At 36.1% G+C, this 20620-nt stretch overlaps 1 protein-coding gene across 3 annotated transcripts in view; it reads right to left on the bottom strand.

The window, feature by feature from the left end:
- calcr (calcitonin receptor) overlaps nt 1-20620 on the bottom strand; it is a 96118-nt gene that overhangs the window by 26124 nt on the left and 49374 nt on the right. For all 3 annotated transcript variants that reach the window (XM_015376451.1, XM_015376452.1, XM_015376453.1), the window contains 10 exons: nt 19531-19598; nt 13178-13328; nt 11817-11924; nt 7041-7126; nt 6800-6935; nt 6598-6720; nt 6396-6508; nt 2199-2364; nt 2000-2110; nt 1808-1920 (listed from right to left, as the gene is read on the bottom strand). In XM_015376451.1, the coding sequence (XP_015231937.1) occupies nt 1808-1920; nt 2000-2110; nt 2199-2364; nt 6396-6508; nt 6598-6720; nt 6800-6935; nt 7041-7126; nt 11817-11924; nt 13178-13328; nt 19531-19575 (1152 nt within the window). In that variant the 5' untranslated portion in view covers nt 19576-19598. The remainder of the gene's footprint in view (nt 1-1807; nt 1921-1999; nt 2111-2198; nt 2365-6395; nt 6509-6597; nt 6721-6799; nt 6936-7040; nt 7127-11816; nt 11925-13177; nt 13329-19530; nt 19599-20620) is intronic.

The following is a 20620-nucleotide window of genomic DNA, read 5'->3' as shown; positions in this document are numbered from 1 at the left end:
TCTGATGTCATTGCATGCTTGGTCAGTATGCAAAATTGAATTGAATTGAATGGGCTTTATTAGAGGAAGACGGATTTGAACTGATTTTAATTTTATCAATACATTATCAGAATGGATCACAAAATAATATTTTGAAAATATATATATATCATAAGAATGCAAAATAATTGGCTGCAAAATTGCATTGCTTTCAGTTGAATCAGGACAGATTAGTATTGAATAAAACTTCATACGAGCTGAACTAGTTTGTATTTAATAATTAGCCTTTCCATTTTATGGAATATAAAAAATTTTACAGGATGAAGCTAATTACACTTTTATCCTCACATCTCTTATTTTTTTCCTTTACATTTTAATTTTCTAATTTCAAATACATGTATAATTGTCTGAGTTAACATCTTTTATGTTTTTATGTTTTAATTCAATTTGCACCCTAAAAACAGATTGGTCAATACAACCCAATAAATTATTGCATTTTAACAATCGGGTTGGTAGTTATATGTCTAACCAATCATTTGGTTAACACAACCAATCTAATTAGGTAGTGTTTTAAATTAATTTATATTGGTAAAATGGAAAACCAGTACAAATTGTTCACTTTGACCAAAATATTGGTTAATTAGTGTAACAACATTGAAAGCCAGGACCAGTGCTTGAACCACCAACCCTGTGGTTGTGAGGCACACTCCTGCATCCAACATCATTGTCCTAACTAATGATTTTTGAAATTTATTAATTCTTACTAATAATGCCACAACCAGTTTTAAAGCCAAGATTTGCATGCTCTATGTTTACAACACTGTAATTGTTCTATAGATTCGTAAATTAGCCATAAGTTAACCAAATAAATTGGTTGATTCAAAATTAATGGCTTGGTCAGTTTCTTACCAATATATTGGTAAATCTAACCAAAACTAGAATGTTTTTTCCCCCAACCAATCAATTCTTAGAGTGTACCTCCTCTTTGATTGGTCAGACTTACCTTATTTTTTAGATTCCCTATAACCTCTGCGCACATTCCTCTTTTAGTTCTATTGTTCTAAATATACTTTTTAACTCAATCCTTATGTGCACATTTGTTATTGCACAAGTATTTTGAATTTCAGTTTGTGTAATAAATGTTTTCTCAATCATTGAAGGTGGACTTTATATCTTTCATATTATCCTAGAAATGTGCATCTGCATATGTGGTCTGTTGGAGCTTTGTCTCCAAATGCACATGTTTGGAAAAACACTAAAAGTATTGCTATGTACAATACGTTGTGCAATAATTGTACAGAGCTAGGCATCATCTAAGTCCAGCTTTATAGGAGATATGTTGTTTACAGTGTGTCGCTGCAGCCAGGTGCTGCTCCTGATAAAAAAGACTTAACTGTCCTCTTTTTCATCACGGCAGTGCCTGCACTGGGCTTTTAGCCAGGAGCTTCTGTCTTTACAGCCCAAAGGACAGAGAGTTGTGAAAATTTTGATTGTTTAGTTTCAATAAACATAAACTTTGTTTGCCCAGTTAAACAGAACCTTCCTCGCCTGACTGCCCTGTATATGAGATAAGGAAGCAACTGATTACAAACAGGTAATCTGGAGATTTAAACCAATTTGTATTTTAATCTTTGTTCTCCAGTAAAACACCGCTGTAATGGTGTCACATCAGTTTAACAGAGTGATGCATCTTAGCAACTATGTGTGCTATAAAAAGTGTAATTTCTTTCCATCTACCCGCACTTAAATTGACTCCACAGAACACGAAAAACAAATTCCCGACGTTAACTCCATACAGCAGATTTATAACAGCTATCCCATAAATCACCTTTAGCTTTGCCTTTGTGTTTTCATTGCAGAGTGTGTAGTTGGACCAGGTCCTGTTGGTATCTGGGTGGCGAAACCACTGCCCGTCCTCCCCACAGTACTTTGTTGCTTTCTCTGAAAGCAAGTTCAGCAAAAAAATCAGTTCGATCAAAAAAGCAGACGTTTAGAAACGGACTCTGGTGTTGTGCCACACCTGTGGGGTCAAAGTCATCAAAATAGTTGGGACAGTTTTGGGACGTGTACGTTCCAGCAGGCGTATCCTCCCAGCATAACCAGCCATCCCAGTTCCGACTACAGTACAAACCTGTTGCATCGACCAAACAATTACTCTCCAGATTCACAGAGAACAAGAAGAAGTTTAAAAAAACTAGCTGTCAGTGGATATTTTCTACCTGATTTGTTGTAAGGGGGATCTCGGTTCATTTTCTCAAAACATTTGTATTGATTGTCAAGAATCTTTTTGCGCTCAATTTCCCGATCTTTATGCTGGACCTCTGGGCTTTCGGTGGCCTCAGTGATGAGCTCAACCTCAGGGTCTCTGGAAAACTGTGCAGTTGCCTAAATTTGAGGAAAATATCATCAACAAAAGGGACAAAAACAGGGTCACAAGCAACTAAATTAACCAGCATGGTGTTAATTTAACAAAACAATATCCTTCTAAAATTTTACTCATTTGAAGGAGGATCAGATTCAGTTACAGCTATCAAGCTATACTGTACCAAGCTTTACTATCCAGTTATGACTAAACTATGGTTTTGATATGGGTAATATAGCCCACTGCCAGGGGCTGTTTTTGTCATGGAGCAGAACTGACGCTCCAAATAAAGACATAAAATGGGTAAAATTCTGCCAGTTTCTCCCCAGTGAATCAGAATTTCCCCATAGTGGGAAAATGAAGGGATTTCCTATTCTATTCTATTCTGTTCTATTCTGTTCTATTCTATTCTATTCTATTCTATTCTATTCTATTCTATTCTATTCTATTCAAATAAATATAATTTTGCTTATTTATCTGAAGCACATTCAATAGAGATCTGGTGTTCTTTGTTTGGACAGTTCACAGATAGTAAGAAAACTGAAGAATACATTAAAGTTGGCTAACAGAGTTTATAGTAATGGAGTTTGCTGTGTAAATTTTAGGGCCATTTTTTTTTTTTTTTTAGATAGATTCTAAAATGTATGATTATGTATAGATAGAAATGTAACATAGCCTATAACTTTGACCTGCATTGGATTAAGACAATTTAAAACACTGGCATTATGAAATTTGTAGTAGTGCTGTAAATAAAATGAATGGGAGAATTTGTGCCTTATTTGAAACAATGTAAACCTTTGAATGGGAGAAAGCATTAAAATCACTATATTTAAACACATCAAACTAGGTTTAAATTTTAGATATTTTAAGTTTTTAAAATTCAGCCAAAATTTGTGAAATATACATATGAAAACAAAAAAATAAAGCTGCGATATGGGATTCTTAGTCTTTAAAGGGATTTTGCTAAATTTTCTTTATATTTTATGATTATAATAACTTTTGTTTTTATCATGTCTCTTTTTATGCTGCTACAGGAAATTGGTTGAGTGATCAGACAAATCTTTATTCTCTGGCTGGAAGAAATTTAAATGGCAGGTAGGATAGGATGATTGGCTCTAAGTGTATTTATCTTAAGGAACTGTACACCTCCAGGACTCAGAGGGGAGCAGAGAAAAATGGACAAACGGTTTAAGACTCAGCCACCTAGCAGAAAATATCGGTCCATCGGGGCCAAAATCTTCCGCCACAAAAACAGTTTCTTCCTGTCTAGAGCAACATTAATAAGGCCTGTTTCCACCACTGAACATTTCCCATTATAAAGAATAGATATCTCTGCACATATTAATAGTATTGAAATATATTTACATGTTGTTGATATTTCTTGCTTCTAATTTCTGACATGGTGCTCTTCCTCTGCAAAAGGTTGCAAAATTTTCTGCAGTTTTGAGAATTAAAAAAAGAATTAAAGGCATTTCTTTTTCCAGATTATACATTTCCCTTTGTTCTAATGCCAACTGTATGTTTATCATGAAACCAATGAAGCTTTTTCTGGTTCTAACAAGTCTTGTTGAATAAAGTAAACATGCAAATTGTTCATAAAGATGCAGATTTTATGCTTAGAAGAAAAATTTACTCAAATCGTACTTTGATGCTTCTTTTAAGGTTTGTTTCTTAGACAACAAGAGTTGCTTCACTTTCTAATTTAGATTTAATGGCAGAAAACAAATTATTAGTGTAATTGGAGATCACTGATTGGTACGTGTTTTTAATAGAAGGGAGATTTGCGGGTTTTTTTATAAATGTGCTGGGTCAGTGAAAAAATTAGATTTTTAAAAGACTTTCAAACAATGCAATTTCCATGGAAATCTTCCTTTAATGAGTATGTCCCTTCCAATTACCAAGTGTAGACCTTCAATGCAATATGATTGCTGAGAGCTTAGCCATCCTGAAACTAAGCTTTCTAAAAATGTAACACAGGACTTTTAGTGTGCATTGCATCTCCTTTTTACATCCATAATAAATGTGTAGAGTGGAAATGAATGATTCTATGAACACATTACTTATGTGCGGCTTTCATATAGTGTAAGAGTTTCTTCAGTGCTCAAAGGTGGCCATGCATGACAAATTGGAAGACACTTCATCGTTTATACAACTCAGACCATGAAAAGTAGCAGGCTCACACAATTTTACTGGTTTCCTTAAAGGCATGATCTGAGTCAATGAATGCATTTCATACAAACCATTTATATTTCTGCACTGTTTTTTGTTAAAAATACACTCCACAACAACATAGATTAAAAACATAACCTGTATCAACATTAGAACATTTATATTCTATATTTGCAATATGGACTCAGCACTGATCAAAGACTCAAGACACACCGGATGTGTTGCTACTGTACATGCGATTAACAGGGATTTTTGTAACATGTTTTATCAATGGATAATTGTTTTTATTAGTTGAAAAATATATAAAATATGAAATTATCCACTAAATGAACTCATCCAATTTGTGGCTGGACCCATAACCAACTTAGCCTGGGTGCCATTCCGAACTTAGTCCCGCCCACAAGGTTTGAGGTCGGGAAGTTCGGTCTGGCTCTGCTCCATAGTAGCGCGAGTATTGTCGCCCACTGTCAGGCGATCCAATCAAATTGTCAGGGCGGGCTTTATACGATGATGGACAGATGATCAACAGTAACGTAATCAACTACGTGACCAAAGCGCGCTTGGGTGATAGCAACAATGGCTGCCGCCGGAGAGTTGAGGTGAGTAGATTCTGCTATTAGGTCAGTGCTAGAAGATATCGACAGCAAATTAATTTTAAAAGAGGAACAGAGAAACGCGATCAAGGCTCATCTTCTTATTCTAGGCGTGAAACTGCACGCTTTGATTTTTGTTGACAACAACTATGCGTTGCTTAACATACGTCACGCACTCCGTTGCTCTTATTGGTTGTACGTCTGTCCAATTGAGTGCAGAGGCATTTTTTTCCCTGGTTCATTCAAAACACGCCCCATAATCACAGCTCTATGGAGCAGTATCAGACTCATATTCTGACTAGAATTGAGTAGAACTACGTCAGGCTATAACCAACTGGTCAGAGGTTTAAAAAGATTAAGGCTGGAGGTTTACTATTTTTTAAATGAGTTAAGTGCTTAAAGTGAAGTCAAATGACACAAAAATTCTGGTTTAAAAGAAAATATTTGGAGCTGCACATTGAGACATGCCTAAAAGTGACTCTGAGACTGTTAAATGCATCACACTTGCAACATAATTTTGCACCCCCAACTTGGCTGAAACTTTTATAATACTTTTAAATAAGACCTAACTCAATGTTTTACTGCATTTTGCACCATATTTATTTTTGCATTGCACTTAAACTTTGCATAATAATGCCCTTTTGCACCATTATTGTTCCATGGTTTTCCTTTTCTCCTATTATGTTTACATGACGATCATTGCTGCACTTCAAATGGTTATGCTCATTTCACTGTTGTAAGTTGTAAGCAACGTAATGTTGTTTTGTATACACTCTCTATATACAAAATGACAATCATTTTTGTTGAAGTCTAAGTCTAAGTAATTCTTGCTGTAAAGCAAAAGACAGCAAAAGAAAGCAAGCCTTTCATTTGGTTAATGGGAAGCTGGAAAGTAGCTAGGTTCATTTGAGCTATAATCCTCTATAGGCTGTGCAACATGATGTATTTAGAAGTTTTTCATTTAAATTAATTGTTTATGTAAATATATACACAAAGCTCTTTGGTCATATCTAATTACAGTAATTACCTAAGTTGCTGAAGACCGTTTGAACTGTCAACCCTATAATATGTTGTTTATATGTTTTTATTTCACAGAGACTACTGCTGTATTCCAATTAACATACACAAATAGTGATTGGTCATAGAAGGAGGGCTGTATAAATACATTCTGAAGGTTATGTCAAATAAAATGATACGTCTAAAAGAAAAATTGGAATAAACTAAATCTAGTATCAGCAGGATAATGCTTTACAAAAGCAGTGATCAGTGCATCTCTTGGTCTTATACCTTACCCACAGACTAATGTCACTGGTTTTCACACAGAGTGTGTAGTTGGACCAGATTTGATTGTTTGCCGGATGGCGAAACCACTGTCCATCTGCTCCACAGTACTTTGTTGCCTTTTCTGTGGAACAAATTTGAGTAATTTAAAGTTTTTTGTTTTATATTTAAAAAAAAAACAAAAAAAAAAACTTAATGAGCTTTCCCTCTTACCTGTGTGGTCAAAATTTACCAAGTACTCAGGACAGTTCTGGGAGGCATAGTTTCCTGCTGGAGTATCGTCCCAGCACAGCCAACCATCCCAGTTTCTAGCGCAATGCAGTCCTGTCACACCACCTTCATAAAAATAATAAATATATGTTAAAAAATCTTGAAGTTTTAGGATGAGAAAATAATTAATAAACTCTGTCAGTACCTGATTTATTATAAGGCGGATCATTCTTCATTTTCTCTAGGCATTTCTTTTCATTTTCAATAATAATTTTTTCTGTTCTGATCCACACGGATTCTGTGGTTTGCTCTCCTGCCGCATCCTTTAAAAAATGAATTTCCTTTTGGAAGCAAAAACGACAACCAGCTGATTTGTTTACATGTAAAGTGACACAAGCTGCCTCAACTTTCTATTACCTTTAGGCACAAATCCAATAAATAATTACCTCAGTTTTCCCATTTAAAGCTGTTTGACAAGTGGAGCCATTCTGGACCCAGTTCCCTGATTTGTCACAATATTTGGTCACTTTTTCTGCAGACGAAAAAAAAAAAAAAAAGAGTTATCACAATGACTGTCTCAAGCGATTCATATGCAGACACATTGTTTTTGTTTTACTAAGAGATTTAGTGGAGAATCTTTGTATGCTTTGGATGCCTGACTCTGTTATTTTTCGCCAGTAGCATGTTGGCATTATTCTAACAGTTAATCTTGGCACCCCACAATAACTACGATTACTTCACCTTGGCACATAGCATCAAGTAAAAATGCTTTCCACCTTTGGAGTTATTTTTGGCAAATTCTCAAATGTGAGACTTAAAAAAAAAAAAAAGAAATGTACCAAAATGTGTGACGGGGGCTACAAGAATGAGATCACATTGTTCCTGACAGCAGCAGCAACAACAGCCTACTCCTTGCTGACAGCTCATCAACTCTTCATAAAATACATCCAACTGTGCAATCCCCCCCTTAGGCATCAGCTCAGTAGTACGAGCTTTCAAAGAGCCATAGGGGGACTCTTAGAGTCGCAGGCATTTTGTGGAGGATCCCTCATGAGCCAGCTCGTACAAAAACAACCAATCGGCTCCCTCATTCATATTCTCTCTCCCCATCCATCTCTCTGGCTCCAGCTTTCCTGCCTTTATTCCTCTTCTCTTTTTCCCTCCACCTACTCCTCATTCATCTCTCTGTCCTCTGCCTCACCTCCCCTCTTCTCGTCATATTGCATCTCCTAAATCATGACATGACCTGACTCTGGATCTCTTCAGCTAGACACCACTGAGCCTTGATTTATCCACAATGTATAAATGGCACATTCTGTGGAAACCGGCTGTCCTGCAAATCAAATATTAACCTTCCTTACATAATCAAACTCCACGGTCTATTTCACTTTAAATAAATGCCCGTCTTTATTCAGCCTGACTGATTTGATAATGATTTACCTTTTATCTGATGAGCAGATCTTTTATACTGGACATTTAAACAGTTTGATGGGAAAGTGCAGAACAAAGAGCGCCTGTAAATTCCTTGTTTTGTTTTGTTTTGTTTTTATGTTTGAAGCCAAGCTTGCACTTCCAAAAAGCTGTAACTTATTATAAGGCATACATTCTTCTCATATTATGAAAAAAAAAAAATGATAGTTTAAACTGGTTGTATATCATACAATAAAAGAACCCTATTTTTTTTTTTTTACATAATAGATATTTAACAAAATCACCTGTGCTGCATTAGTGTGCTGTGCGACACTTTTATTAAGCTATGGCTCACTTTTTAAGGTTTAAACAAGTGTCAGTAAAATGGGAAAGGCATCCTCGTTGGGCTCTTTTGTTAGATTAAAACGACGTTTTATAATTAAAAACGTTAAACAAATAATATTATATTAACAAGTATTAGACATAACTTTGTTTAAACACCTTTTCTGTAACAAAAAATGTCACATATTTTAATCTTTTAAGAACTTTAATGTATTTCCCCAAGCTTTAGTTTAGTTTAAGCATAATAATTGCTGAAAAATGCTTTAAACACCAATCTGTGACACTGCCTACTTTCTTGTACCAGTGCTTGATCAATGTAATATTTTTTTCCCCTAACAAACTTTAGAGAATAAGGCGCAAAAGGTAAAAAGAAACTTTGGAGTCACCTTGTCTCACCAGAACCCCAGCATGAACAGAATTAAGTTATCCTTAACCAGCTCATGTACATCATCAATCAACGCTATTAGGGGCATCTTTTGCTTCCAAAGGCACTAGAAGGTTTGCAAGGTGTTTTGACTCATTTGAGACATCATTACATTTTAAAACTGTTATACTCTCCTTTTAAACTTAGAAGGGGTTTGAATTGATATTTCTGAAAATGATCTGAAACATATGGCCAAATGAACATATCATATTTTACCAGTCATACTATCAACCTATTCCAAGTGATCATGGTCCCTCAATCAAGATCCTGTAAATCAGATATAATTTATCAGTAATATTGACAATGACTATTTCTTTTAGAGTTTATGAACATGCATAAATATAGAACCACTTATTTAAAATTACACTTTTTAACACACTCTATGGGAGTTAATATTTCTAAAGGTATGAAAGATTGATTACTCTTAATGTTTTCTTAAACCATCCTATAACTATTGCACATTGTAAAATTAATTAAGTTTAGAGAATATAAACGTATGTGTGGCTGCATTTATTCACTTTATTTATTATACCAATTATTACTTTAAAACAAACAGTAACTTTGTTAGATCAGTTAAACATTGTTGCATTTTTTATTTATTTATTTTTTGTGGTGTACAAAAAAATATTGTCCTGAAATATTTTGCCAAATTTCTTAACAATGGGCCTGGGTCTTGGTCTGAAATGAACCAGTCCTGATTCCATCCCTGCCAAGCATCTCTCTCCAACTTTGTGCAATGTTGAAGGAGAAGACTAAGTTACGTCAAAAATGCCAAAGGCCCTACAGCAACTCAAGAACTTGTAAATATTAATTAAATCTACAATACTTAAAATAAAACAGTCAGTTTGAAGCTGTGCAATAATGAATAGCTTTATTTCATGAATCTGACCAAGAGGAAGGATTTGGAGGAAGGGTTTGAGTGTTAAGGTTTAAGCAGCAGGTGTGAATGTTTTATGCAAACAACTTTGTGTTAGGGCTCAAGCAATTATAAATTGCTTAAATATTACAATGACATGAAAGTTATTCAAAAGGTTCTTTGCTTTCCCAATTTGCTTAAAATCAGGTATCCACTCTAAGCCCACCATCAACCAAGGAATGGTAAATGGCCTGTACTTATATAGCGCTTTTTTTTTTCCAAGCCAGGAGACTTGACCAAAGCGCTTTACACTACATACAGTCATTCACCCATTCATGAACACACTCACACACTGATGGTGGCAAGCTACATTGAAGCCACAGCTGCCCTGGGGCTCACTGACAGAAGCGAGGCTGCCATACATTGGTGCCACAGATGCCACTGTCGCCCCAGGACAAGTAAAAGGACAAGTTTACTTTTATGTTGACTTTGGCAAAACAGCTGCAAGAAATGACACAATAGTTCAGCCTGAAGTATTTTGCTTAGATTGCATTCTCAAACAAGGGTTGTCCAAAGTCAGCATAAACAATCACCAGTCTGCATTAGGTAATAGTCAATTACAGCATTATGTAATTAAGTAATCTGAGTAATTATTTTCTCAAATCAAGCTTAAGTAACACGGTGAGTTACAGAGCTATACCAGAACAGTGGTGTCCATCTCTAGTTTAAAGACCCTCTAGAAGAGCCAGCTCTGAGGACAGCATCTCCTACCCTACCACCTCCATGCCTGTCCAAGGTCAGTCCTGAAGCCCCGCTGCACTGCACATTTCCCTGCTTCAGCTTATTTCCTTTGGTAGCTGATCAGCATGCTTTTACTGAACTGCAATAATCAGACTCAGCTGTGAAGAAAGCAAGAAATATTACGAACCTGTAGAATAGCGGCCCTACCCTGACTTACCCTGTTCTTCCCGTTGTACTGCAGTACTAAAATGTAAATGTCAGTACCTCCAATATCAGATTTTAATGCTTTAGAATGGATTTTCACATCAAAACTTAGATACTTTTGATGCTTTGTTCATTTTAGGTAGTGTTTTTTCATCAGCAGGAAAACACCAAAAAGAAACTAAAGACTGAGACCTTTGCTAAATTCTCCTGTTGATGGGAAGTATTTTTCCTTCCACGTGGGTAAGTGTTTAATGTAAAAGAGCAGCATGAAGCACGACACATGCACAAAGGCAGAATATAAACAGTCTAATGTGAGGGACTTTTACAGCTCCACAGACAGCTAAGCTGCAGCATTTGTGAAAAACGGTAAGGGGTTGTGAAAACGACAACACAGAATCCAAGACAAGACATTACGATGAAAAGGAAAGAAGAGCAGAGGACAATGTCAGGTGCTGCTCCAAGGACAAGGCAGATGTCTCCGGGGGAGTCATTAGTCGCGTTTTTAAAATGCAGTTATTGACACCTTGTAAAGGCCAGCAGCACTTTTGTTTAGATGAACCAGACGCGTTTGGGTTATTGGGGCAAAATAGCCTGTATTTTACTTTGTATCACATTAGAAAGGAAATCTGTTATATTGAGCATCAATGCTCTATTCCTGCACTGCCATCACCTCTGAAAAAAACCCAAGTGGCTTAAATGAACTGAACGGTTATATTCACATTTGTTGGTCACTATAGATAAAAGCATTTGCCAAAGGCATAAACTTAGACGTGTAAGAAAATGATTAAACAAACATTCATTAATAGTGTTTTTGACTCAAGGCCAATTTGAGTCACTGAAATAATTACATTTTGCTGTAGCTGCTTGTATGATGAATTAAAACTGTCCTTTTTCAGAAAGTGGAAAAAATACCTGCTGGTGTGTAGAAGAACAGATGGGGTGTAACCATCATTTTATTTCGAGGAATAATTAAATATTACAGTATTAGCGAGTCTAAAACCATTGAAGGCAGATGTAAAGTCAGATATGATAGAATGAATTAGCACTGTAAAAAAAAAATAAAAAATTACAGTGCAAACTTAAAATCTAATGATTTCTATCTATAACTGCTTTATATACACACACACTGGATCATTACATTAAAAAAGCATACATATATAGTTCAACAAATACTAATATCCAGCTGGTGTCATTCCAGTCAGCTGGTTGTTTTGCTCTGGTGAGAAAAGCGCTAAGCTATCTTACCGGTTGCACTGAGGTCAGGGTGATCTGGACACTTCTGCGTTACGGATTCCCCAGCTGGTGTCTCGTTCCAGCAAAGAAAACCATCCCACATTGGGCTGCAGAATAGACCTTGAGAGCACAATAATGAGTATAATTACAATCACATACAATGCCTGTGCTTTTTGGGTTGTTTGTCCTGACAAAAAAATGTACTAAACAAAAGCAAAAAAATAAAAATAGATAAATAAAAACTTTGAAACCCAAAAAGACTTTTCAGATCATTTGTGCTTTGTGCATTTATGCTGACCTCACCACAAGCATTCTTATAAAATGCCATACTATCGCTTTGCCTTGATGAAGAATTTCAGTTGCACATCAAAAATCATATGCGTTCATGTTCTTTATTGCATTTCATGTGACAGACCAGCTGCAAGTAATGCAACACCATGATAAAGAAGGAAAAAATCAGCAGAGAAACTGCATCATGAAGATAAAGGGACACAGCAGACTACTCAGCAATAACGCATTGGAGCAAAGCAGAGATCTGTAATAAAACTATGTCCCAATTTTTTGGACGTCTAACAGGGTGCTGTTCAAATCATTATTTGAAAATAGAAATACTAGCCTATGGCACAACAGCAAATCTACTAAGACATGTCTGTCCACCAAAACTGACAGGCTACGTAAGGAGAGCATTAATCAAGTAAGCAGCCAAGAGGCCCATGGTAACTCTAGAGGAACCACTAAAGAGATCCACAACTCAGATGGTGGAATCTGATGACAGCACAGCTATTAACAGTATGCCCCACAAACTCTGCCTTATTAGAGAATTTGCAAAAAGAAAGAAATCCCATTTTTTATATATAAAATAAACATTAAACTCTGCTCTCTGCATTCCAAATCCATGTGGGGCGGGGAACCAACATGTTAAAGGAGGCCCTCTGGTCAGATGAGATCACAATTAATCTATGTTGTGCAACATTCAAAATGCATGGAGTGGCAAAAAATAACAAAAAAGACAAAAAAAGAAAGAATTAAAAAATTATAACTTAGTGGAAAATGGTAGTGGTAGAGGTACTTTGGCTTAGCTGCACAGGCGATTGCATAGTGCTGCAGCTGAATTCATTGTTGTCTTGCAGGAAATATGTCCTTGGTTCAATTTTATTGCTTGTACATTGTGCATTAAGGAGGTTCTCTCCAAAGGCAGACTTCTTCTAAAAATGTCATAACATGTTATCTGTTGGTGGTCAACGCTGGTATATGTCAATGCAGTGACGTTTTTGGCCGTCATATGACAAAATCTCCCAACAATTCGAGGAATAATGTTGTAAAGCACTATATATCTGTCACAGTCTCCGAGTGGTTTGATTTTTGACTCTCACCAGTTCTGTTTTCTTGGGCACCTCTTTCGGACGGCTCAACACATCTGTATTGACCTTGGCTCAGCGCCTCCTCACTCTGTCCCGTCACAGTGCTCGGTCCAGAACTGAGTGATTTGCCTGAGATTGTTTCAGCGCCTGCCTCCTCCCTGAGCTGTAGAGGAAAAAAAACAAAAATACAATTGAGATCTTTTCTCATTTACATTCCCTTCACAGGCAGGGACAAGCTAGAGTGTAAATGTCATCTTCAATGGCACTGACATCTTAAAATATTTCATTTTGGAAGAAAAAAAGCTTAGATAATGATGAACATCTTTACATATGATGGCCTTTTAAAGTGGAGAAATAAGCATGAAAGTTCTTGAACATCTGCAAAGCTGTTCTGTACATAACTTGTATCTGATTTGAAATTCTAGTCTCTCTCCAAAAGCGAGACTCATTAAAATGTGTTTCGGATCACACAAAAGAAGTTAAGCAGCTGATTTTCTCCTGGATGAATCATATCTCTGCCCTATTGTTTGTGTTTGGAGGTAGCAGTAAAATGAAAAGGCTTGTTGTGTGAAACGTTGATTCGATCATGCTGCTCACTGAAGGATAAAGTACTTATATTGGTGTGACTTATCTCAGGCTCATGTTTCTAGGGGTGAAATCTAAGCCTTTTTGAGTGCCAGGCTTATGCATTTGCATATCATGAATTATTTGAAGAATTTAAATACTTTGCTAGGATTGTGTCCAGCTCTTATCACAACTGAGGAGCATAGCTTCATTTGCCCGCTTGGCTTCGAAAAATCCGAGTGAAGTTCTTACCTCTCCTGACTCATAAAACTTGCAAAAGACAAAAAAAGGCAAAAATATAGTGACTGTCAAAAGAATGATGTCCCATGTAGCAGTTTAGCAGCCGTACATATGATGTCACTCCAAGCATTGAAGTAAATGACGTCATACATACGACCACCAGGCCACCACCAATATCAGAAAAAAATGTCTTCTTTGAAAAAAATTTATTTCCAGAAACCTCTTCATTTATTTCTTCTCTTAATCCCCCTAGATCCAATGAAAACAGCATTAAAAAAAAAAAAAATAAGTCCAAAAAAGTTAAAAACAAACCACTTGACTTTGTTTTCCAAGATTGAAGATGTTTTGCTTCCCATTCAGATGGCTTTCTCAATTCAAAATGTCTGAATTAGTTCCAGGCTTATAGAGTGGTCCAACAAAGCCTTGTTCCGGCTTAGAAAACATGCAAATTGAGTTCTGTCACAGCTGTATTCTTATCATTGACCTTTTGTGGCCAAGCCTCTTTTTGAGGCGCATCAGTTTGCATCATCCATATCAATGTGCACCATACAAATAACCTTAAATATTTGTGTTACTTTGTGTGATATAATCTGTTTATGGTATGACGTTTTTCACATACACTATAATTATTGGGATGTAGCTATAATGTCAGTCAAAATATATGGGATGCTTTAATAAAGTAAAAACATCAAATTTGGATATTTTTTCCTTAATAAAACCTGACACATTGTTTATTCATATACAATACACTTTTGCACCTCATTATTTAAATAGTATAGATACCCATCAGGACTATATTACAATGTCTGATTGCACTGAACCCATCAAGTAAATTGTTAAATTTTTTAATGACAAAGCACAGCAGAGTTATCCCTACGTGATTTGCAGTTTTTAAGCTGGGATGTGTGACTGATGATTAGAAAAGGGTCCATTAAGCTAATTAATGCCATTTCTCAAAGAGAGCACATTATGACTCGGCCCTATAGCTGTGATGAAGTCTTAGCTAATAGATCTCAAGATCTGAATATTCATTTACAAAAAAAAAAAGCCTGAAGCTGGATAAAAAAACATGGTGTAACCCAATAATTATATTTCATTAAAATTTGAACAAAAATCGAAAAACAAAAATTTATATATCTTCGAAAATTACAGGGATATCCTTCATTCGGCTGATCTCAGCTTGTTGTGACTGCTGACAGTTTTTTTGCACGTTTCCAGCGCTAATATTGACAAAGACTTATGAAGGCTGACTTAGCATCAATATCATTTGTATCTTCCTCCATAGATTCCCAATTAGATTTGAGTCAGGGGGACCTTGTTGTTATCTTCTTATTTTGTCTAATTAGAAGATTACCTACTAAAATTAACAGTATTATCGTTATTTTCCTCTTTTGCTAAATTGTGTTAAAGTAACTCATTAATCTATGTGTAAAATCTACATGTAAAATTTAAATTATTTCAACTTTAAAATGTAAAATTTAGCACAAGACACCAAATCTTTGAAAAAAACTGGTTGAGGTCTAGTAGCAAAACTTAAGTTTATTTGTGAAACAATGAAAAAAATTGTCATAATCAAGGAGCTAGATCAATTGCTCATTTTATTCACCTGTCTAACTCTGTCAAATTTCTCCATCACTGCTCATCTGATGCACCTGCTCCTGCTTCTATTTAAATGGCTTTTCTCCCAGCCATCAGGGCCAGATTATTCTTAAGCCTTTGGTGTAAGAGTTTTTGAGCGTAAATTATGGTGTTCTGATTGCCTGGTCCTGATATATTTTGCTTTTGGACTTTTGAGCCTGCCTGTCCCTGTTCTGATCTGTTTGCCTGACCTGTCCTCAGACATCTGCCGGATTCTTCTTGTGGACTGAACCTGGATCTACCTTCTGACTTCGACCTGGGTTATCCTGCCTTCCTTCATCTGCTTGGATCTGACCTCCTGCCAGTTCTGCAGCCTTCAAGGCTTTAGTGTCTGGAACTATCTGGCAGCGTCCGTTATGTCTTGTCAGCCGACCGGCTGGAATCATCCTGCAGATCCGGTTTTTAAATAAACGCTTTTTGAGTTATCCCACTGTCTGTCTTGCCTTGAATACTGGGTCCCTCTGTTTGAGTCATTACAAAACGGCTTTTTGAATTAAATTAAGAAATAAAAAAATGTATTCTTCCAATGCAAAAGATGACAGGTCTGAGATTCATATATAAATAAAGAATATTGTCATTGGTGTACTTCAGATGACCTGGCGGGACCAGTCTTCTCAAGCATTTCTCAAGTAAGTCTCAATCTTTGTCCTCAGGGCTGAGTTTAAAGTCAAGACAGGTATCTCTCCCAGGTCTATAACCTCAAATTTCAAGTCCTTTGAAGTGGGTTATCTTTTTTTTATTGAAGTTGAAATGTGACAAGGCTCAGAACTGATAACCCAGAATTCGAATCAGACAGATCAGTGTTATTCACAAAAGCATTTATTATCGTACGTAGGATCTCCAATTCAGCAGCAAGGGCGTCAAAGGCTGGAATCTTTTTTTTTAGACATCAGTCTGTGCCCAGAAGGAGTAGAATCCAGCCAGATGGCTAACAACAGCACACGTTGAATGCCGCCCAGGGAGTTCCACAACTTGGATACTGAAGACTGCTGATCTGGCTGACAAGCAGACCCAAGCAGTAAAAGGAAGGCAGGAGTTTACAGAAGATGACGTCCAAGCCGATGTCGCAGAGGTTAACAGGAGTCCAGAGGTCCGAAGAGATACCAAGGGAAAATCCAAGCCGAGTCAAGAGAAAGATCCAGGTTCAGTCCACAAGCAGAAACCAGCAGGAGTCCGAAGACAAACAAAACAGGAACAAGCAGGCTCAAAGGTTGGAGGGCAGAACTGGTCAGGATCAGGCAATCAGAACAACAACAGGTAAGCTAGACAACTCTCACCGAAGGCTTGAATATTCTAGCACTGATGACTGGGAGCAAGCGGCTTGAATATAGGCAGGAGCAGGTGGATAATAAAGGCAGAGCTAGGCAGGTGAATAAACCAGTCATCAGTGCCAAGATCATGACAGAGATGTATTTATACTAATTGACGTGATGCCAACTGCAAGATCATTCTGCCAATGTGGAAATGTAAGCCAGCAAAACAAATCTCTATCAAACTCAGGAACGTTTTATCTGCTACAGAGCGAAGCAGAGTGTTACCTGAGGCACTTAATGAGGCCTTTTTTCTGATAAGCAAACACTAAAGGAAAGACAACAATGAAACTTTTTTTCCCACATCAAGTCTGTAAAGTTATTTCACGGCTACAACAGGCAAATCAATGTTAAAACCCAGAAATTTCCACAGACTAAGGAGGAATAATAACAGACACAGTCATGTTGGTTGTGACTAAAGCTGTGTCTTTAATATCTGCATGATCAGGCTGTGTATCAAGTTTTTAAAGCCCATACCCTCACGTTGCCTTCGATATACAGTAGGCTATAATCACACACACATTCATAATTAATCAAGCAACACAAACTTATTTTCAAGCTAAACATAATTGGATAATGTTTTTATAAAACAAAAAAGTATTTGTTACCTTCATACAGGCCAACAACCATTAACTAGAACCTTAGATTTAGTTTATAACTGTTGTGTTGAGCTATTATGCTGTCGACTGATGGCTTCTGTTCATATCTTACCATTTCCAAGCTACTTTGCAGTTTTGGAAAAAGCATTTACTGTGCTTCACCCTCTAAATACTTTGGTTATTTTGTCCCTGACTTTAATGACCACCTTTTACTACATGTTTTTTTCCATTTTCATTGTGCCTTCATATGCAAAATTCTGGTTGGAGTGTGCTCCTGCACGGGAAGCTGGTTTCACTTCATGACAAATCAAGATAGCTGATTATGCAGTTCCTAAAGAGCCCCTAGAACTGAAAAAAAATAATGCAATCGTTTTTGGCATCTAGTATACTTAACCATATTTAGTTACTTTAACACAGTTAAAAACAGTTGCATTATTTTTTTCCATGTATTGATTAATTGAGGCATCATGTCAATTCATCATGTGTTCTCTTTTTAATTCTGTATTTATCGCAAAATATGATACAACCAATGCAACTGAACATTTGCACATAAGAAAAAAGTTGTCCAAAGCATGCTATCTTAGCATAGCAAAAGGAAAGTACCATCTACTGTTCTTTGTGGAAATTCAAATGTTGGACAAAGTTGGTTGCTTGTTCTCCATCTTTGATTCTTTTATTTGCATGTTTTAGAAATTGCATTTTGTTTCGTACCATGAAGTTAAATTGGAAAAAAAGAAACTCCAAGGAGTTTATTTGTAATTTTCTTTTTTTAAATCTGATTAATTTGATTGGCTTTGCTGCAGCTCATACCAGCATATTTCCAGAGTGTGGAAAGAGAATTTTGTCAGTGTTTGTTATTATGGATGAAATGAAGTAATGACACACATTTTTAAAAGAATGTGTTTTAATAGTTAGGCTTTTGGTAGAATATCAGAACTGCTCGAATATAATGGTTCAAGTCAAATTTAGTTCCACAGTCAGCGGTGTACAATTTCAACGTAATTTTTCCAAGTCAAGTCGAAGGTAATTTTTCCTAAACAAGTCAAGTCATAAAATTAAAGACTTAAGTCTGACTGAAGTTTAAGGCATGTGACTCAAGTCCCCACCTCTAGTACACCTTATATTTGATATATATATATATAAAAAAAAAAATCACAAGATGGAAATATACAAAAAATCTCGAAAACAGAACACTGCACAATTTTAAAACTCTTCATCGTATAAAAGCAATGATTAATTAGTCTTATGCTGCAACAGACAGATCAAAGTTTTTACATGAGAATTGAGTTAAATAAAGAAAAAAATAGATAAACATTATTCTATTAGGTAAGTAGGTAAGGGTTCATCTACCAAATAATTTATCTATTTTATATACATTTATCTGCATAAAACAAGATAATTTTCAAACACAAGGTGAGCATTTAAAAACAAGGACAGAAGAAAGAAACATCTTTGCTTTCTCTTTGATAACTGTAAGAGTCTGTCTTAAACTTTTAACCAATCTGCCTATATGATCTGGTTGAACTGTCTATGTAAATTGCTTTGAGATAACATGTGTAGCGAATAGAATAAATAAACTGAATTGAATTTAATTGAATGAATGATTAATTGGCTGCAGTTAGGCGTTTCCAAATGTAATCGCTGTTCACAATATGAAAAGAAATGAACTTAGTGCAACAACACAATGACATCACAGGAATTTCTTTCATTTTGTTTCAGTATGGCACCCAGTACACTCAGACACCACTTAAACAAAGAAACAAAGGAACTCTCAGTCATTCATCTTTTACTTTCTCTAGCTGAGCTAAGCTAATTAAATAGCCCAAATCTTAACAGTTACTAGAAAGCAATCATGAGATTTTAAGATTCTTGCTGATAAATGAAACCACTAGACCAAAACACATTATTTCCTTTAATAGAAACTGAATCCTCAGCACATGTGCAGAGGATATAGAGTAAGAAGCCGTTTGAGGACTCTGCAGAGTTAAACTGTGAAATCTAAATGAGAGCTTACCACCAGAAGAGACCAAACGATCCACAAGGAGCCTGCAAACCTCATATCTTCCACACACAGGTAAATCTCTGGAGAGGGAGAGAGGAGAGAAACATGTTAAACCTATTAGAGAAATAAATTGTCTACCATGAAAGTGACTGACACAGCAAACATTTACTGTTTTGTTTTAATTTTATTTTAAAACAGGATTAAGGCCCTCATGAGAAAACAGCCGTAGTAATTCGTCATCAGAAATGCAAAACACTGCAGCAAAAGCAATGCAGTTTGGAACAATTAACACTTCTCTGCATTATTATATTTCACTCTGTATGTGGATAATACAGCATGATACAGCAAATTGTGCTAACAGGGAATGAAGAAAAACAGACACAGTTAGACTAAAAAAGTTAAGGCCCATTACTCAGAGCAAAGTCTCTGTTTCTGCAGAACAGTAAAGGCATGTGGGCTGAAAATTCACCTCAGGTCTTTTACTTTGGCTTACAGAGAACCTGCTGGAAGCCCAGCACTGCACGCTCCAAACTCTAAGAACTGTCTACTCGCTCCATACACCCTCACAGCGACTCGGGGGGCAGACTGTTCAGCAGACAGACATGGATGAGCAAGTCACAGAGTTATTGATAGTATTTCTCTTGGCTGCAGTGGCACACCGATGGTAGGTTACTTAGCTTGAAGATGATAAATAAACCTGGAACAACATTTCCAGAGAATTTAACGCTGGGGGTTTTCATCTATAGCCAAGGTTTCTTGGAATCTTACAATATTTCCCTATTTTGTGTTTCACATTTTCCTGAAATGCATAATTGTAGATGTTGATGTAAAAGTTGTGTCTATCTCCTTACCTCTCAGTCTGAGGCCAAAGAAAAATAATTGTACATTGAGGAGCATTTATTTTCATCTTCTAGATTAAGTTTTCATTAATAATTACATAAAAAATGCATTAAGCCACTGTTATTCTTTTAAAACTGGGATTTGACATGTAGTCAAACCATCATGAATATTCTAAGTAAACAGAAACAAATGAACAAGAGTAACTTCATAAAATCTATTTTTCAGAAATACCAACAGTGAAATATGCTAAATCTATTTATTC

This window comes from Cyprinodon variegatus, unplaced genomic scaffold (genome assembly GCF_000732505.1).
Source record: "Cyprinodon variegatus isolate N-32 unplaced genomic scaffold, C_variegatus-1.0 Scaffold135, whole genome shotgun sequence".
In the NCBI taxonomy this organism is placed as follows: domain Eukaryota; kingdom Metazoa; phylum Chordata; class Actinopteri; order Cyprinodontiformes; family Cyprinodontidae; genus Cyprinodon; species Cyprinodon variegatus.
This window is presented reverse-complemented; position numbering and strand designations above follow the sequence as displayed.